At 56.6% G+C, this 15,892-nt stretch overlaps 1 protein-coding gene and 1 long non-coding RNA gene across 3 annotated transcripts in view; one reads left to right on the forward strand and one right to left on the reverse strand.

Annotated features, from left to right (window-relative positions):
• ADCY1 (adenylate cyclase 1) overlaps positions 1 to 13,306 on the forward strand; it is a 110,942-nt gene extending 97,636 nt beyond the window's left edge. Inside the window, exons 19-20 of one of the 2 annotated variants that reach the window (XM_072965300.1) lie at positions 798 to 922; positions 5,719 to 13,306. In XM_072965300.1, the coding sequence (XP_072821401.1) occupies positions 798 to 922; positions 5,719 to 6,057 (464 nt within the window). In that variant the 3' untranslated portion in view covers positions 6,058 to 13,306. Of the gene's footprint in view, positions 1 to 797; positions 923 to 5,718 lie in introns of those variants that run through there. The other variant, XM_072965301.1, reaches the window with a different exon arrangement.
• A 1,028-nt stretch (positions 13,307 to 14,334) lies between these two features.
• On the reverse strand, positions 14,335 to 15,892 carry LOC140697597 (uncharacterized). Its single transcript, XR_012074754.1, has 3 exons — positions 15,634 to 15,892; positions 15,220 to 15,309; positions 14,335 to 14,559 (listed from the first exon to the last, which is right to left on the reverse strand). It is a non-coding gene; the product is annotated as an uncharacterized lncRNA (long non-coding RNA).

Here is a 15,892-nt window from a genome sequence, read left to right on the forward strand (position 1 = left end):
GATCCTGGCTCCGTCTTGTTCACGTGGACTGAGGCATCCGGGTTGGTAGAGGGTGGCTCTCTGCGTCCCACCAGCCATCTGGGAAGTGGGCCCTTTGGGGCTCTTCCTCGAGGTCCCACATCCACCTGGCCCGTGGCTGAGTGCCCCCAGCTCACACCGTCCAGTTCTGCTCGCTTCCCCCACCTTCTCCCGCGGATGCCAGCACTGCCTGCCCAGGCTTTGGGGGATCGACTAGGCCAGTGTCTGAAACGTTATTGACAGCTTGGCTGAGCTCAGAAAGATCGACGCCCGAGGACAGAATCAGAAGATACGACCTGGTGTCGGCCCAGACACAGCTGGGGCACCTGGGCCTGTGTCACCCCCCAGGTCGGGTGGGCCCCGAATCACATAAAGGGAAGGGGGCCTCCACTCTCCTTCAGAGCATCCTGAAGTACTTCGTTCTGGGCCCACACCCGGAGGAGCTGAGGGATCCCACCCGGGAAACAGTCAGGAGCTACTGTCCTTTCTGAAAGAGGGAGCTGGGGTGGGGGGGACACACACTGTGGCTCTACAGACTGAAAGGTCAGCCGCCTTAGCAGCAGGACTTGGTCTGAGGATGCTGTTCCAGGAAATGGGACTTTTTCTGGGATCAGGACTGCTTCCTGGTGGTGTGGGGTGCAAGCAGGGGCTGGGAGCAGCTGCTCAGTGATGCTGTGGGGTCCCTGCTTTAGGGAGGGGTTTGCACTTAGTGACCCCAGTTATCCAGGGCCTCCCCTCCAAAACCTCCCCACTAACACCACACCGGGGCTGTTTTCCAGGCATCAATGTTGGCCCCGTGGTGGCCGGAGTGATTGGAGCTCGCAGGCCCCAGTACGACATTTGGGGAAACACAGTCAACGTGGCCAGTCGGATGGACAGCACTGGGGTCCAGGGCAGGATCCAGGTCAGTGCATTCAGAGCCCCCAAGGCGCAGGTGCCCATTCCTGCAGGCGGGAGACTGAGGCAGGAGAGGCAAGGGTCAGGCGCGGGCCAGCCACCCAGCTCCGCAGCCTGTATCCTCCCTTCCTCGTCTGCCTCTTCTGGGTGGGGAAACGAAGCTGCATGAAGGTACACTGATGAGGGCTCATTGTGTCTGCGGCCTTGGGGGTTGGTCCCTGTGTGGCCATGCGGAGAGTCAGGGTGGTGAGTGACCGGGACAGTTGGGGACAGTGAGTGACCGCTCCTAGAAGGAAAGGGGCTTCTTCGCCATTCGAAGGGCACAGGGCTGTGGGGCCACCTGACCTGGGATGAGACCCTGGTGCTATGACCCCAGCGGGGAGTCATCTGAAGGTTTCGAGGACAGTGGCCCCTGCTCTTCATGGGTAGGTGGGAGTGTGGTTGCACTCTCTGAATTTCCTTTAGACTGAACAAGCAAGTGTGAGTCAGCTCAAGGCTGGAAGCTGCAGGCCTCTGGGAGCCTCAGAGGGAAGGAGCCTGTCCCCTGGGTGTGGCTGTGGCTGTCCTCTGGGGACCCCGGGGGACAGGGCAGAGAGTGCAGCACTTGACAAGTAGGGCTGCTGCCTTCCTGCTGTGGCCTGGCCTTGGGGCTGTGACAGGACTGTGCGCCCAATGGCTGTCACCACGTGGCAGCCAGTTAGCGCTGGTCTTTTTGCTGTATCACAGAGTCGCACTTGGTCCTCTGCAGACCGTGTGAGATGTGCATTCAACCCGGGTTTTGACAAAGACACTGGGGTACAGCCCCCTGCAGGATGTGGTTCCAATGAGAAGGTTGCAAGCCTGGGGCTCTCCCACCTCGTGCCTGTACGATTCCGGTGGCCCCACCTGGCATTCGCTGGGCACTAACTCTTGGTCAGGTACCTTGGTGGGTCCCTTGGATCCATCAGCTTGAATGACCAGCAGACCAAAATCCTTATGGCGCTCTCTTGCTGCTCAGAATGTAGGTGGGATCTCCGTGCAGCATCTGTGGTTCTTTTTCTTAAGCTTCCCTTAAGGTGGTGAAACACACATAACGTAAAATTAACCACCTTCGGCAGTTTTAAGTGCCCAGCTCGGTAGTGCTAAGGGCATGCACGTTGTTGTATGGCTGTCGATCCCAGGTCACTGTGTTCCTTTCCTAACAGGATCTGTCACCCCTGTTCCTTGCAGCCTTCCCTAAGAGCTGGTCGTGTCCCAGTGGAGACCTGGCGGGAGCCCCTCCCACTCCCCAGCCTGGCCACGTCCAGAGCCAATGTCACGTTTCTAAGTTTGAGGAGTCAGATTGAGTCAGCCACTCCTCTTCTCAGAACCACTCCTGTTCCCTCAGCCTCTTTTGAGGGCTGTTTGCCATCACGTGGCCTCCCCCACACCATCCAGCCTCCCCCAGCTGCTGCCTGGCGATGTCCGCGTCTGGGCTCCCACAGGGCAGTGCTGCGTCTTGGCTCCACGGTCCCTCTGCATGGACCTCCTGGGAGGGCCTGCATCAAGCAGGGTTTTGCAGACCAGACCCCTCGCCTTCCTCCATTTGGTTTGAGTGTCAGCACCCAGGCACCTGGGACAGGGCAGGACAAGAGCGGGGCTCTGCTGACATTTGTCAGCCTGGGTGAGACCAGCAGTCCCTGCCCCCGGCCTGGCCACGTGACCGCCCTCTTCGCTGAGGGCACTTTCGGCCCATCGGGCTCCTGCCCGCTGTTTTAAGGGAGAAACACTTATGCTCCCCTGTTGTGTGGTTCTTTTAGGGGTTCCTAGTCACGGTCCAGGAGAGAGCCCCTTCCCTGTGCTGGCCCACGTTAATTTAAACCTTTGCTTCTTCCCTTGAAGAAGGGAGTGGGAGACTGGGATTTTAATGTTAAAGGTTTGTAAAGAGGCATCTTACTTTTTCCTGAAAAAAATGTCCATTAGACATCGCCTGCCGGAATTCTCATTCCTCAGCCCTCTGGTGGAAGCGTTTTTCTTCTGTGTCAAAAATCCAAAAAAGGAGACTCCCTCCCACCCGTGTCTCCTCTCCCAGGAGAGACAGGCGAGGGTTCTGTGCAGACTGAAGTCCCAGGGACATCTCGGGGCCCCATTTTCCAAGGAGTAAGGCAGCCAAGGGAAGGCTGACCACGACGATGCCCAGATTCCACCTCGGCCGTCTGCTTGGGGACCGAGCAGATGCTTCCCCGGAAATGCCTCCAGGGGGCCCAGCACTTGTTCTCAGGCAGAGTGAGGTCGACGTGGCTGTGGGGTGGGTCCTCCCCTGCCGGCCGGGCCTCACAGGGAACTCCAGGGAGCGTCCCCAGCTCGACTCTGCCTCGACACAGGGACCCTCACGCAGATGGCTAAGAATCGGACGTTCTGGGGGATGCCTTCGTGGCCTCTTGAGGCCCTTGTGTCTCTGAGCTCCTGACCTGGGCCCTCGCCAGGACCCACCCCGGTAACAGCACGCACTGTCCTGATTCACAGCCTGGGACTTCCTGGCTGAAATCTCAAGGCTGAGGGGCTTACGGGGACAGCTTGCAGCCCGAGCTCCCAGGCGACCCGGAAGGACACCCTGGCCCGTCCCTACCTGCTGTCAGACCTCGGCTTTACTGTGTGTGGCGGTGGGTCATCCTCACCTCCAGCATTTCTTTGCACAATGTTTTGGATTCCTTATTACCTTTCTTCATAAAACAAGTGAAAACAGTGAAAGAAAAAGCTCAGGGTCAGGATCAGACTCAAGAGGTTTTGTCGGCTTGTCAGTGTGTATCTTGGGGCTCAAGCAGGACGGCGGGGTCTCTGGAGCACAAGTCTCTGAACAGATGAATTGTGGGTTCAGTTGTGAAAGGAAAGAGCAAAACGGAGCCTTTGATCACGATCCATTTTTCCACCTTGAATCTTAAGAGGCCACATCTGAGTGGTGACCTCGGTGTCTCCCCCGGTAACTAGCCAGTTTCTGGCTGAGTTTCACGAAGGACTTTAGGGTGCACTGAGCGAGCCCTGCGGGGGACCTGAATGAGGCTTTCACCGTCGTGTGGCTTTAGACCGGGGTCTTTGGGGCCACCCGCCAGCCAGCGCCCTGGGGAGTTTAAGCACTCCCCCTTTTTCTTGACCATCTGAGTCTCCGTGACTGTGATAGCCACCGTCAGGCTGACCAAGATACTCTTCTTGTCAGCGGGCAGCATCCTTCTCATTTACCAGGTGTGGGAGGGACCACCTGATCAGCTGCCAAGGCTAAGAGATGGAGCCCAATCGGTGAGGGTCCAGGCCTCAGGCATCCACCTCCCCTTCTCCGTCTGGGTGGGTGAATGGCAGCATCCGGTTCCTCCCCAGGGGACTTTCTGCCGACGCCAGGCAGCCCCCAGCCCCTCCGTGCCAGCACCAGCCAGGGCCTGGCTGAGGAGCAGCTGCAGAAATTGGCAGAGGTCGTCAATTCAGGGCACTGGTAGTGCCCTGGGCCGCCTCCTATAGGTCGAGCGGACGCAGCTCCACCCCCTCCTGTCTATACTGGATCAGCCAGTTTTGTTTGTTTCTTCCCAGGGGCTTTTAGAGCCATTGACGGATTTCACTGTCCAGGGAGCTGGGCAGGTTCTGATTTTCTGTGGTCATGTGTGATTTCTGTGCTTCCCTGGATAAACAGTTTTCTGCAGGCCTTGGTTGCCCGCCTACCTACCTTCCTTTCTTCCTTCCTTCCCTCCTTCCTTCTTTCATTCAACAAGCACTTATGAATATGGAGCCCTGGTAAGACGTGGTGAGACAGACCAGACCCCTTGTGTGGGGCACTCACTGTCCAGAGCGGGAATTAGACAATGTGCATGCCAGAAGCAGGCCGATGGTTAGTGAGTGCGAGGGCCACGCGGGAGAAAGGCCAGGTTCCAGCCCATCGGGCAGGGGAGAGAGCAGTCCTCTGCCCAGCTCTGCCGGGGACTGACACCCGGGGGACCTGAGACCCTGGGCCCTGGAAGGGCTGAGTCATTTTAACTAAAGATCCCAGAGGTGACATGGGGGGGGGTTCAGAGCAGCACCCAGGGGGATCAGGAGGGAGGTGGTCTCCTCCTTCAGTGTAAGGCGAGGAGGAACCAAGTTACTGTGTCCTCTTCTGCTTAAAGAACCTTATTAGAAAGTGCTTTCTCCTCTATCATCTTTTTTTTTTTTTTAACTTTGTGAGGCAGGAATTCTAGCTAACATTGTGTGGGAACCCAAGAATTGAGGGAGTTAAGTCATGTCCCGTTGTCACTAGGGGAATGTGCCTACTGCCCTGTCTGTGCTGGTGGCCCCGCTTTTGGACCCACAGAAGCCCCAGGAGCCTGGGCACCCCACCTGGACCCTGAGGGCTCTGTGCCGGCCACAGGGATACGAGCCTGGTGCTGGGCCCTTCCTGCCAGTCCCCGACCCTCAAAGCTGTCCGAGGTTACTGCAGGTGCCGAGAGCCCTGCAGAGAGCCGGGCCTGCTCCTGTCTGTCCACAGCTGGAGCTCGATGTCTGCACATCTGGCTGGAGCTTGGGGTGACCACGGAACTCACACCCTGTCCCCTGTCCAGCCCACCCATCATCCGTGGGGAACACTATCCTCGCCTGCTTGTCTGGGGCCGGTTAGGCCCCTCTGAGTCCCCTGCTCTCTTTGTGGGATCACGTCCTTCTCACAGAGTGAGCAGAGTCACCACAGGAAGAGCAGAGGACCCGGCTCCCAGGCCGGGCTAGGGAGGCCAGGGGCTGGGTGATCAGGATGGGCCGTGCAGGTGGAGGAGGGACCCCTCTGTGGGCTCCCCACTGACCAAGAGTGATGCCCGCATGTCTCTGCTGCAGGTGACCGAGGAAGTTCACCGGCTGCTGCGGCAGGGTGCGTACCGCTTCGTGTGCCGAGGCAAAGTCAGCGTCAAGGGCAAGGGCGAGATGCTGACATACTTCCTGGAAGGCAGGACTGACGGAAACGGCTCCCAAACCAGGTGCATGAACTCAGAGCGGAAAATGTGTCTTTATGGAAGAGGTGGCTTCCAGAGCAGACTGGCCACGGCCCACCCCCCAGTGCCCCCTGTGGCCAGCCTCTCAGTCAGAGCCGGGATGGGGGCTCTGCAGGGCTCGGGGTTCACCCCCTGCCCCCCAGGTCAGCACTTGCCCCCTGGAGCAGCTGGGAAGGAGGCTTAGTGGAGCCCAGACGGGCTACTGGGGACACAGGGCACAAATGCTCGGGGCTTCAGGGGCTTCAGGGGCCTCAGGCTCCTGCAGGGACCAGCCCGGGCAGCAGAGCAGGGCCAGGAGCCAGTGGCCAGGCTGGAGAAAAGTCACTGTCCAGGCACGGCCCCAAGCAGCTGGGCAGCGTCTCCAGTGAGGGGACAGCCCTGGCCGCACGGACGCCAAGGCTTTCCCGGCGGCTGTGCCTGTTCCATCCTCTCCTCGGTGCCAGAGGGAGGTTGGCCAGGTCAGTATCGGGCACCGGGACCTTCAGAACATCCACCAGGGCTGCAAGCTGTGGGGAGAGCCCTGGAGGTCTGGCTGGCAGGTGGACAGGGGGACCCACCTTGAGTGTGCCCCGAGACCAGTCAGCATCAGCCCAGCTGTGTCCCTGGGGGCGGCTCCAGCCCTGGGCAGCGGCCTGCAGAGCCCAGAGTGGGAGTCAGGGCTCTCTCAGCTGGGCCAGAGCTGGACGGGCCTAGACGGACGGCCTGGGGAGAATTGAGAAGCCCTGTCCCACTGCACGGAGGGTGGTGGCCTCTGGCTTTCTTCAAGGTTGGTTTCTCACTAAGAGCCAGAGTCGGGTCTCCTGGAATTCTTGGGGGCCCTGCAGACACGTCTCTGTACGGTGACCAGCACACTTCCTGCTCCTCCTGTGCGTTCTCCACCTGCCCCTCCTGAGCATATCGGCTCCCGTCAAATCCGGACATTCCCTTTTCTGCCCACGTCACTGTGTTTGTTCAAAGGAGAGAAGGTGGCCGGTGTCATTTCTTACCTCTCTGCAGTGGCGTCTTGGGTTTCTGTTCGCTGAACAACAGCACGAGACTTTGTTGATTTTGAAAACGAGTGAACCTCACGACCATGGGAAATCTTCCTGGATGGAAGGCATTTCTCTGGCAGAACCAGGCCCTGGACATGGTATTTTGGAGTTCGCTGATGGCTGTAAATACAGAGGTCCCTGCTCTAATTTACAGGGAAAGTGACTGCAAGTAATTCTGTGTGAGTCTGGGGATCTCCGACCTGCGCTTCGCTGCAGTCGCCATGGAGATGAAGACTGAGGCTGTGCTGGGATGTGCTGTTCGGGGCAGGGGTCTGGGGGGGCCAATGGAAAGGCACTGGCCAGAAGTAGCTGGACATGGGGACCTCAACTCTCAACTGCAGGAAGACAGGACAGCTTGAAACCAGACCAAAGGCTCTGGACAGGCAAGTCAGTGGGGGAATGGCCGTCCAGAGACCCTCAGCTCTGACAGCGACGAGGAGGGGTCTGTGGCTTGCAGGGGAGCCCTGCTCGGTAGAGCCAGTGGGCCTGGGGGTCCCACATTGCACTCCTCCTCAAGGGCCGACTTTTCAGTATTGGAACAGGAGTTCACTCTGCACAGAGCCCCATGGGGGTGGCTAGCGGTGTCCCCTGGGCTGCCCCCATTGTGGGCATGTGACTTTTTGCAGTGTAGAGGCAGCCAGCAGGGCCAGCCACCCTGCCGTGTGTGGGCAGGCCAGTGATGGAGGGTTCTTTTCTCAGATGTGCCCTAGATGGGTGACCGGATTTCCCTACCCTCCTTACAGACAGGGCCTAGTTCTTCCAGGGAAAACCAGGTCACCTCTGGAGCCCAGTGAGCGCTGGCCCGTGGAGGTGTGCGCACTTGCGCCCGCCGGCACCTCGTGGCAGATCCTCCACCCCAGGCAGGGTGAGGGGACAGCCCAGTGGCTCACGACCCTATGAATATGTTCTGTCACATGACAAAGGGGACTGCAAAGGGAACCAGGGCTTAGGCCACAAGGTGGGGAGGGGATCCTGGGCCGTCTGGGTAGCTCAGTGTGACCACGTGGCCCCTTAGAAGTGGACGAGGCAGGCGGGGTGGTCAGGAAGATTCAAAGCATGAGGTTGCTGTTTAAAGCTGAGGGGCCACAGCCAGTCTAAGGTTAGGACGCCCCAACCGTCAGCCAGTGAGGAAGCGATCGGCACTCCCACAACCCACTCCCACGGGCACTGAATTCCGTCGACCTGAGCGAGATGGACCCTGAGCCTCTGGGCGAGAGCCCAGCCTGGCCATGTCGGGACCTCAGGTCCGCAGAGCCGTGGGACCCCCTACGAGTGTTGGCAAAGCCATGGAACGTGTGGCCAGCTGTCACCACGGCCACGGGAAGCCATCGGGGCCTCGGCTGAGACAGCGAGGTTCCCCTTTGTGAGCAGCACCTCCACCATCATCAGCAGTTCCAAACCCTACCTGCTTCCTGCGGGCACAGGGGCCCCGTTCAGCCATAACGTTCCTTGGGGTTTGGTCAACAACTTCCTTTTTATTTGTGATTACACTGTATGATACTGCCTTAGTTATTTTTAACCTTGTACAATACTCGTGTACAAATGTTAGCGCCTTCTAAGTAGGAGTCTCTCTAAATTATTTAAGATGCTCTGTAAATAGTGCACCGCTTGCAGGTGCTGCCTGTTTCCTTCTGACCAAGATGAAGACAGGCACGACCGCCTGTGTGGACAGCCCGCCGTAGCCGGTGTGTGAGGTTCCCAACGCATCACACCCTGCTTGGCGAGGCTGCTGCCCTTTGGAACGACCCCTTCCGTGTGTCCCCTCGAGACCCTTGCATGCCTCTTGTGCTCCAGCCTCAGTAGAGTAGAGGACAGCCTCGAACTTCCAAATGCTTCCATGGACCCTGACCCTGGGCCAGTCCACTCCGGGGTCTGTGTCCTGCAGGGTGGACCCCCAGACCCAGCCACCCTGAGCCTGCCATGTTTATCTGACTCCAAAGCCACCAGGGCTTCCAATATCTTCTGTCACTAGAAGCAATAACTAATTCTAAACTGTAGAGACAGGTCTGGTCCAAAGCAGATTGGTGATTCAGAGACAAGCCACGTGTACAAGTTTCCCCAGATTGCAGGGCACTGTGGGGGCTGACACCCCCAAACCCTGGCTGATGGGTGGACTCTGGGCTCAGGCAGGATCCGGCCAGCCTTCTGAGACGCGATGCTCTGTCTGCAGCTGATAGAAATCCTGCACCATCGTCCCAGGAGCGAGCTGGATAGAGTGCTTAGATTCCTGCTTTCACCTCTCTCTCGAGAAGGAAGGGCTGGGTTGGCCTGTCACCATGTCCAGGTTCACCCCCTTGCAGGTGGCCCCATCTAGGTTCCAGGGTGCGCCCACCCTTCTGCGTGGTGTGTTCTGTGATCGCCTGAGTTGGGATCCTGCTGGTCTACCCGCGTGGCCAGCCCTGCCCCTGACCTGCACACATGACTCGTAAGGCAACCGCTGCCTCTGTGTGTGTGGCCCGCGCAGGAAATGCAAGGTCACACTGTGCCCTGCATTGAGTAGCGCTCTTGGGAGGGGTCACAGATCTGCTGGTACACTTGTCATTCTCAGTATGCAGCCCCATTAGTTACGTGTAACTAACTCCCCAGAAACTGACTTATCCTTGGTTTTGTAATGGCTTCGATGCAAAAGAGAGCAACAAAGCAAAAACCAAAAATCCAAACTCCGTAGAGACCATGAGTTCCAAAATATTTTGGTTTGGTGAAATAAATGAGGGGTGAGCTGTGGCCAGCTGACAGTTGGCGGCCTCAGCAGTGTCCCTGGGCCTGAACATCCCGCCTCCCCAGCTGTGGTTTGCTTTGAAAGTCGAATTTGCACTAGCAGCCTCTCATTTTCATGTAATACTCCAGGTTCCGCAGTGGATGACGAAAGACGTGATGTTTCTCCATACGGCGCGTTGGGTTTCATCTGGCTTCACAAGTCCTTAGGCTGTGAGGCTGTGGGTGGGTCTAAATCAGGAGGTTTCAAGGTCTGCTGGGAGCTGTGTCACCAGGCCCAGAGGTCAGCAGGCAGGACGGGGACCCCCACCTGGGTGTCAGGAGGCCAGTCGTGATGGGTCAGGCCTCCAAGTTGACTTTGGGGTACAGCAAAGAATTTTGAAGAGCTCCGATTCCACAGTACCCATTGTCCAGTGACGTATGTGGCAAGAAAAGTCCAGGCCAGGTGCCCAGTGGTTGGCAAAGTGGGCAGTGGGGGGAATCGAGTTGTGAGTTTTCCCAGGATGGACTCAGGAGCTCGAGGGCGTCCCGTCCAAGGCAGGGGTAGCTGGCCCCAGGGAGCGCTGACAGACAGTTGTCCACCACCGCCCAGTCCCTCAGTGGTGGGAGGGCACCCTTAATTCTGTGTAACCTGATGGGCAAGAGCCACAGGCAGGCCCCATGCCTCGGAGGGAGGCAGTGTGGGCGGAGTAGCTGAACATAGGAATGTAGGAGCGTGGGGTGCAGGGGCACTCGAGTGGCTGGGACTGGGGTTGGCGTGGCCAGCAGGGCGGCCAGTGAGACCAGCATGGACCATGGGCCCAGCCCCAGCATCTGGAATCTGACCTAGATTTTCCCTCTCGGGGTTAGGGGGCTGGCACCCCAGACGGGGAGTGCCTGAGGAACTTTAACGTCTGGGAAGCCACAGGATGCTTTGGAAAGGATTCGGGGAGTTTCCCTTTGCCTCTCGTGTGTGCGCACACGTCGTGGAGGCAGGTCCTGTGATGGTGTAGCGGAATTTGTCTTCTCCAGCATCTGTTTCATAACAAACCCAATTTCAACGGCCCCACTTTGGGGCTAGACCTCCTTACACAAGTTGACTTTGTGGTAACGACTCAGACATTTCTATTCCTTAATTACCCTGAAAATATAATCTGTTCCATATCAAATCTGTTCTCTAAGATAAAAAGAAATTATTCTGCCAGAGGTCATGCTTAATGCAAGTGTGTGTGTGGTGTGTGTGTGTGTGAATGGCATGGCTTAAGCAGAATTAAAATCAGTTATTTGTTCCTGGGATTAAGATGAATGCATATAAAGAACAAACTAACTTGGAATACGGACAGATGACTGCCACCCCCAGGGCATTCCCTGACGGCCATGACTTGATTTCCCCTAGAAATCCTGACCCTGGGAGGAGCGGGGGCAACAGCTCTGGGACACAGAGGTGGCCTTGACTCCCACCAAGGTCCCAGTGGTGCCTCGGCGTCTGTCTCCAACATCTGCTAGAGAGGAAGAAAGCCTCTTTTCTTTTTTCCTTTACTGCAGTCCCGCAGCATCAAGGCACTGAATTGGTCCCATTCTCCGTAGTTCGTCCTTTGTTTCATTTTGTTGTGTTTGGGTTTTGGGTATACGTGGAGGCCTGAGGGGAGAGGCACAGGTGGGTGTTGGTGCAGGGATTCTGGAGGGAAGAGCCGGCAGCCCCCCGCCCACCTCCCTCCCAGTTACCCAGGGAGCCACTCACGTTCAGCACCTCTCAGCTAACAGTGACACCAGCAAAGTTGTGCTGGTGGTGTTGGAGCCCTTAGCTCATGCGCGCACGGTGGTGGCAGTGCCTGGTCGGCTGCTTTGGAACAGCCAGGGAGGTCCCCAGGCACCAGGTTTGCCCCACTGCCCATCCCCGGATGTGCCCAGGCACAGAGTCACCCTCACTTAGGCCTCATGCTGTGAGATTGGAACAGCACATGGACTGTCAGCTGAGCCCTGCCTGTGCTTTAACGAAGGATCTCTAGCAAAGTCACACAGCGTTGGCCTGAAAACTCCCTGCCTTATCTTAGCGTACGTTCTATCCTAAAACTGTATCCAGCAGCGCCACCTGCCAGCGCGTCTTAGAAAACACAGACTCTTCCCTCAGTGAGGACACTTGTCCTGTCTCTTTCCGTAAGGCCTCTTTGACATCAGCCAGGGGGAGAACGCGGGCCCCCAGATGCCCTCATACTCCACACGCTTCTCCACTTATGTGGAGCCAACCCAGCCCCCAATGCCTGATCAGAGCCCTCCCGTGTCCCCGTCATGCTGTGCAGCGATGTAGGTGGTCACTGTTCCTTCCTGGGGATGAGAGGACATACAAGAACAGATTTCACTGAAAATGTGCGGGAGGCGAGATGGGGATCATGATGGATGGTGAGCAGTTGGCAGCCGCTGGAGCACGGGTGTCCTGGGCTCCCCCAGGCACTGACTTCTGTGGTTCCAGGCAGATCAGACTTTGGATGGGTTGGATTCCAAAACAGCTGGCAGTCGTTGACTAAGAATTGGAGTTTAACCAGCGAGGAAGTCCCAGACCAACCCCCAAGAGATCTGTCCACCGCTCGGGCTTTGTAAACATGCGCAGGGCCGCCTGCAGGCACAGCCACGCAGCGTCCCGTCCGCGGGCTCTCACTCCCCGGGGCATGTGCATTGGGCAGTGGGCCCACCAGCAGCCAGAACTTGTTTCTTGCCTCCCACCAGCAACTCCCACGCCCCCTGAGGCCCGGGCACGAAGCACACGTCTCAGGGGACCACCCCCACGTCCTGGGACTCCTGACGAATATACCGCGGCCTCTTCTGCCGGCCTGGAGCGCCGGCTCTCCCCACCCAGGCATCAGTCCCAGACAGGCCCGCAGTTCTGTCTTTGGCCCTGGCGAAACCGTGGCTGCACAAGCCCTTTGCACTCAGCGTCGCATGCTGTGAAGTTCCTAATTGTGTGTCACTTACTTTGGATTCCAAGACACGCAGCATGCGCAAAGGGACAGGCCCCGGTCACCACAGGTCGTCCGCCGGCTGGCCGCAGAGCGTCCCGCCCCGGCAGGTCCTGGCCCCCCGCGCCTCAGTGGCTCCCGCACCCCTCCTGCAGCGCCCCCACTTGGCCCCGGCACCCTCCCCGTCTCTCGTGCACACCGACCGCACACCACCCTGCACACGCAGAGATGATGTAAGGTGATCATGGCCACCTCTGAGCAGCAGATTCCACTCTGATTTAAGGTAAACCCAAAGCCCACTCTTGGGTTCTCTTTACTCACTGAGAAGGGTTGTGGGAACCCTTCAGCCCTTCCGTGTCCCTTCCTGGGCACAGAGTGGCCCGGGTGACACATCCTCCCACCAGTAGAGCTCACTGAGAACGCTTCTGTAGACGTGGAAACGAGATGTCTGTGTCAGAAGGACAACAACTCAATATCACTGGGTAACTTCTCATGATAGATTTGTATAATCAATACGGGTCTATTTTTACGTCCACTGGACACCGTAGAGCACCTTCCAGTCTTTTCCAAGATTGTTAAATTGAGACAAGTCATTGAATAATTTGTCCTATTTTTATTTAGAAACAAAGTGAATGGACTGAAATGTTAAATGTGAATGTACATTTCTTAATTGCAACTTTTCTACTGAGTGTTTGCACTATACTTTCTGGAATCTTATTTAACAAAAATAAAGGAAAAAAATTGCTTGACTAAACTCCGTGGCCAATTTAATTGAAAAACAGACGACTGTGTGGATGTTTTAAAGACAGTCCTGTGTGTTTCACGTACCCTGCCATTTTCTACAATGCAGTCACCCTGTCCTCCTTCGGGGCCCTGGCGTGGGGTCTGCTCCCCTTCTGATGAGCAGCCCCATCTCATGACAGGTGGCAGCAGTGGATGGGGATTCTTTGGTGCTCAATTTTTGCACCTTAATGTGAGATTCCAGGGAAGAAGATTTGAATTATTTGTAATTCCTCATGACTAGTCTCTCTAAGCAGTGTCTTCTTGCTATTTCAATCTTTTATAAAACAATAGGAAAAAATCTTGCCTTCCTGAAATGAAATATGGAAGTTAGGGTCTAGCCTCACTGTTGGTCTGTGCCCCATGCAGACCTAGTGAGTCCTCGGCCCTTTGGGCAGATGGGGACAGCCACCTCCAGGCAGAGGCCTCGGTGAAACAGCACAATCCAGGGCTTCTGGGAACAGCATTTAGTGGAGTGAGTGATGGCTGTCATTGTGATTTAGGGAAAAAAACCCATCCCAGCCCAGAGTGGAGTGTGGGCCCTAATTGTGGCAGATGCTAATTCTCCTGCATCCTCAGAGAATGTCAGTGGGTGCCTCTGTCCCCTTTGAGAGCAGGTTAAGTTGTATGCCTGCCCTGGAACTTCCAAAGCTTCCTGCCCAATGAGCCTGTGGGGTGGTGCGAAGCATGGCCAGGAGAGGAGCACGGTCACCATGGAGATCTGAGAACTGCCAGTGGGGAGCCTGGCCCACTAGGAAGCCGTCCGTGGGCAGAGGGAGGAGCAGGAGGAGACCCCAGGAGGACGCACTGGAGGAGAGGTGGGGTGCGCGGGTTCCACGCTCTGGAAGCGCTCAGACTTTTCTCAGGTTCTGTGTCGTGCGGGCGTGTGGGGGGAACCTAGTAACTGAGGGTGTAAGCCTGGGTGTGCTTGAGCTGTGACCGCCACGCGACAGGCTCCATGGTGCTGCTGGTGAGTAGAAAGTATTCACCGGACACTTGTTAAAAATGGTAGGAAAGAGTTTATTCAAGGCTAGTGCCAAAAGGGAGAGAGATCAGACTCCACTCCAGATACAGCAAAGACAGCTGAGGGTTCTTGGCCACTGGGCAGAGTATGCGGCTCTGTGGATGGAGAGGTACCAAGAGGAGCTTGGTCAGGTATCCAGCACCAGGATTCTTGCTTCAGGGCAGCCAAGGACTTGGACATCAGGGGTGGGGGATGAGGAATTTCTAAGAAGAGCCAAGATAAAATGGAACAAGAACAAGAAGTGTACATTGCCCTCCTAAGTGTTAAGGCTTCTTATAAACTTATGGACAGTCATCTGACGGGGTAAAATTGGAGGCCGAGAAACAAACCCAAATAGGTCAATGTGTAGGGCCTTAGCACCTAGAGAGAAGGCCTTGCACATCGGGAGGAGAGGCATGGAAAACTGTCCACCTGGAGAACACTGGCTCACAGAACAAGGGAATCCCCCTGGTGTCCCTTGGACGGTGCACTGGGTCTGGTGTCCCAGCCAGGGGGGCCTTTGAACACAGGTCGCTGGCGGGGAAGAAAAGTGGGCAGGGGGATCCAGATGAGGGGAGCTGTGTAGCAACTTGGGGCAAGGATGCAGATGCCAAAGCTGGGCCTGTCCGACAGGAAGCTCAGGAGGGATTCAGCTGCTGCTTTGGGAGGTGGCAGGAGGTGGGGGGGGGATAGCCCGACCCTGGCTCCTGAAGCACCCCTCCCCTCCCTTCCTACTTGGGTCCCACACAGCGCCCCTCACTCCATCCTGCCTTGGCCTACCTGTGCCCCACATAGACCCCGATGCTTTCCTCCCCATTGACCGACCTCGAGCCTCGCTGCCTGCCTTGGACCATCCCCAGCATCCCCATCCTGCCTTGACCTACCTGCACCTGGGGCTCCATCCTGCTTCCCTGCTGGGGACTGGCCTTCTTGGATATGTGCATCTCCTGGCAAGCTCTGGAGCCCTGAAGTACCTGAAATAACCATAAGTAAAGGAAAAGAATAAAGTTCAATGATAAAGAAAATTTCTATAATTTTATTCATTGAATAATGTTTTTAACGTTTAGATATAAAATATGCATATCTGTGTGCATATGCAAGAATATATTTTGGGTATTTTTGTAACAAAATTACATATTAACATTTTATTTCTTTAAAAAATTTAAGCATTCTGGCAAAATGTCAGCATTTAAAAAGTTTTCTTTTAAGAAATCAAATAATATACAAATGCTTGAAGTTTCTTTTTCACCTTTCCTTTATCCCATTCCCTTCCTTCCATCCAAAGAGGTAACTGTTACCTGAAGTCAGTGTTGTTTTACTTTCCCAGCTGTTTTTTTTTTTCGCCAGTCCCGCGGCCTGGCGAGGGTGGGGATCCGGCGAAAGGATGAGGGGCGAGTTCCCCTCCCGATCTCAGAAGATCTCCCAAAACGGCAGCGGCATGGCCAGCCTGCCGCTGCCTCAGGCGGCCCACGAAGCATTCAAAGCGCCCGCGCCGAGGTACCCGGCGCTCGCGATTGGCTCAGCTGGACCAGCGCCCCTGGGTGGGGCCGGCCCCCA

This window comes from Vicugna pacos, chromosome 7 (genome assembly GCF_048564905.1).
Source record: "Vicugna pacos chromosome 7, VicPac4, whole genome shotgun sequence".
Taxonomy (NCBI): Eukaryota; Metazoa; Chordata; class Mammalia; order Artiodactyla; family Camelidae; genus Vicugna; species Vicugna pacos.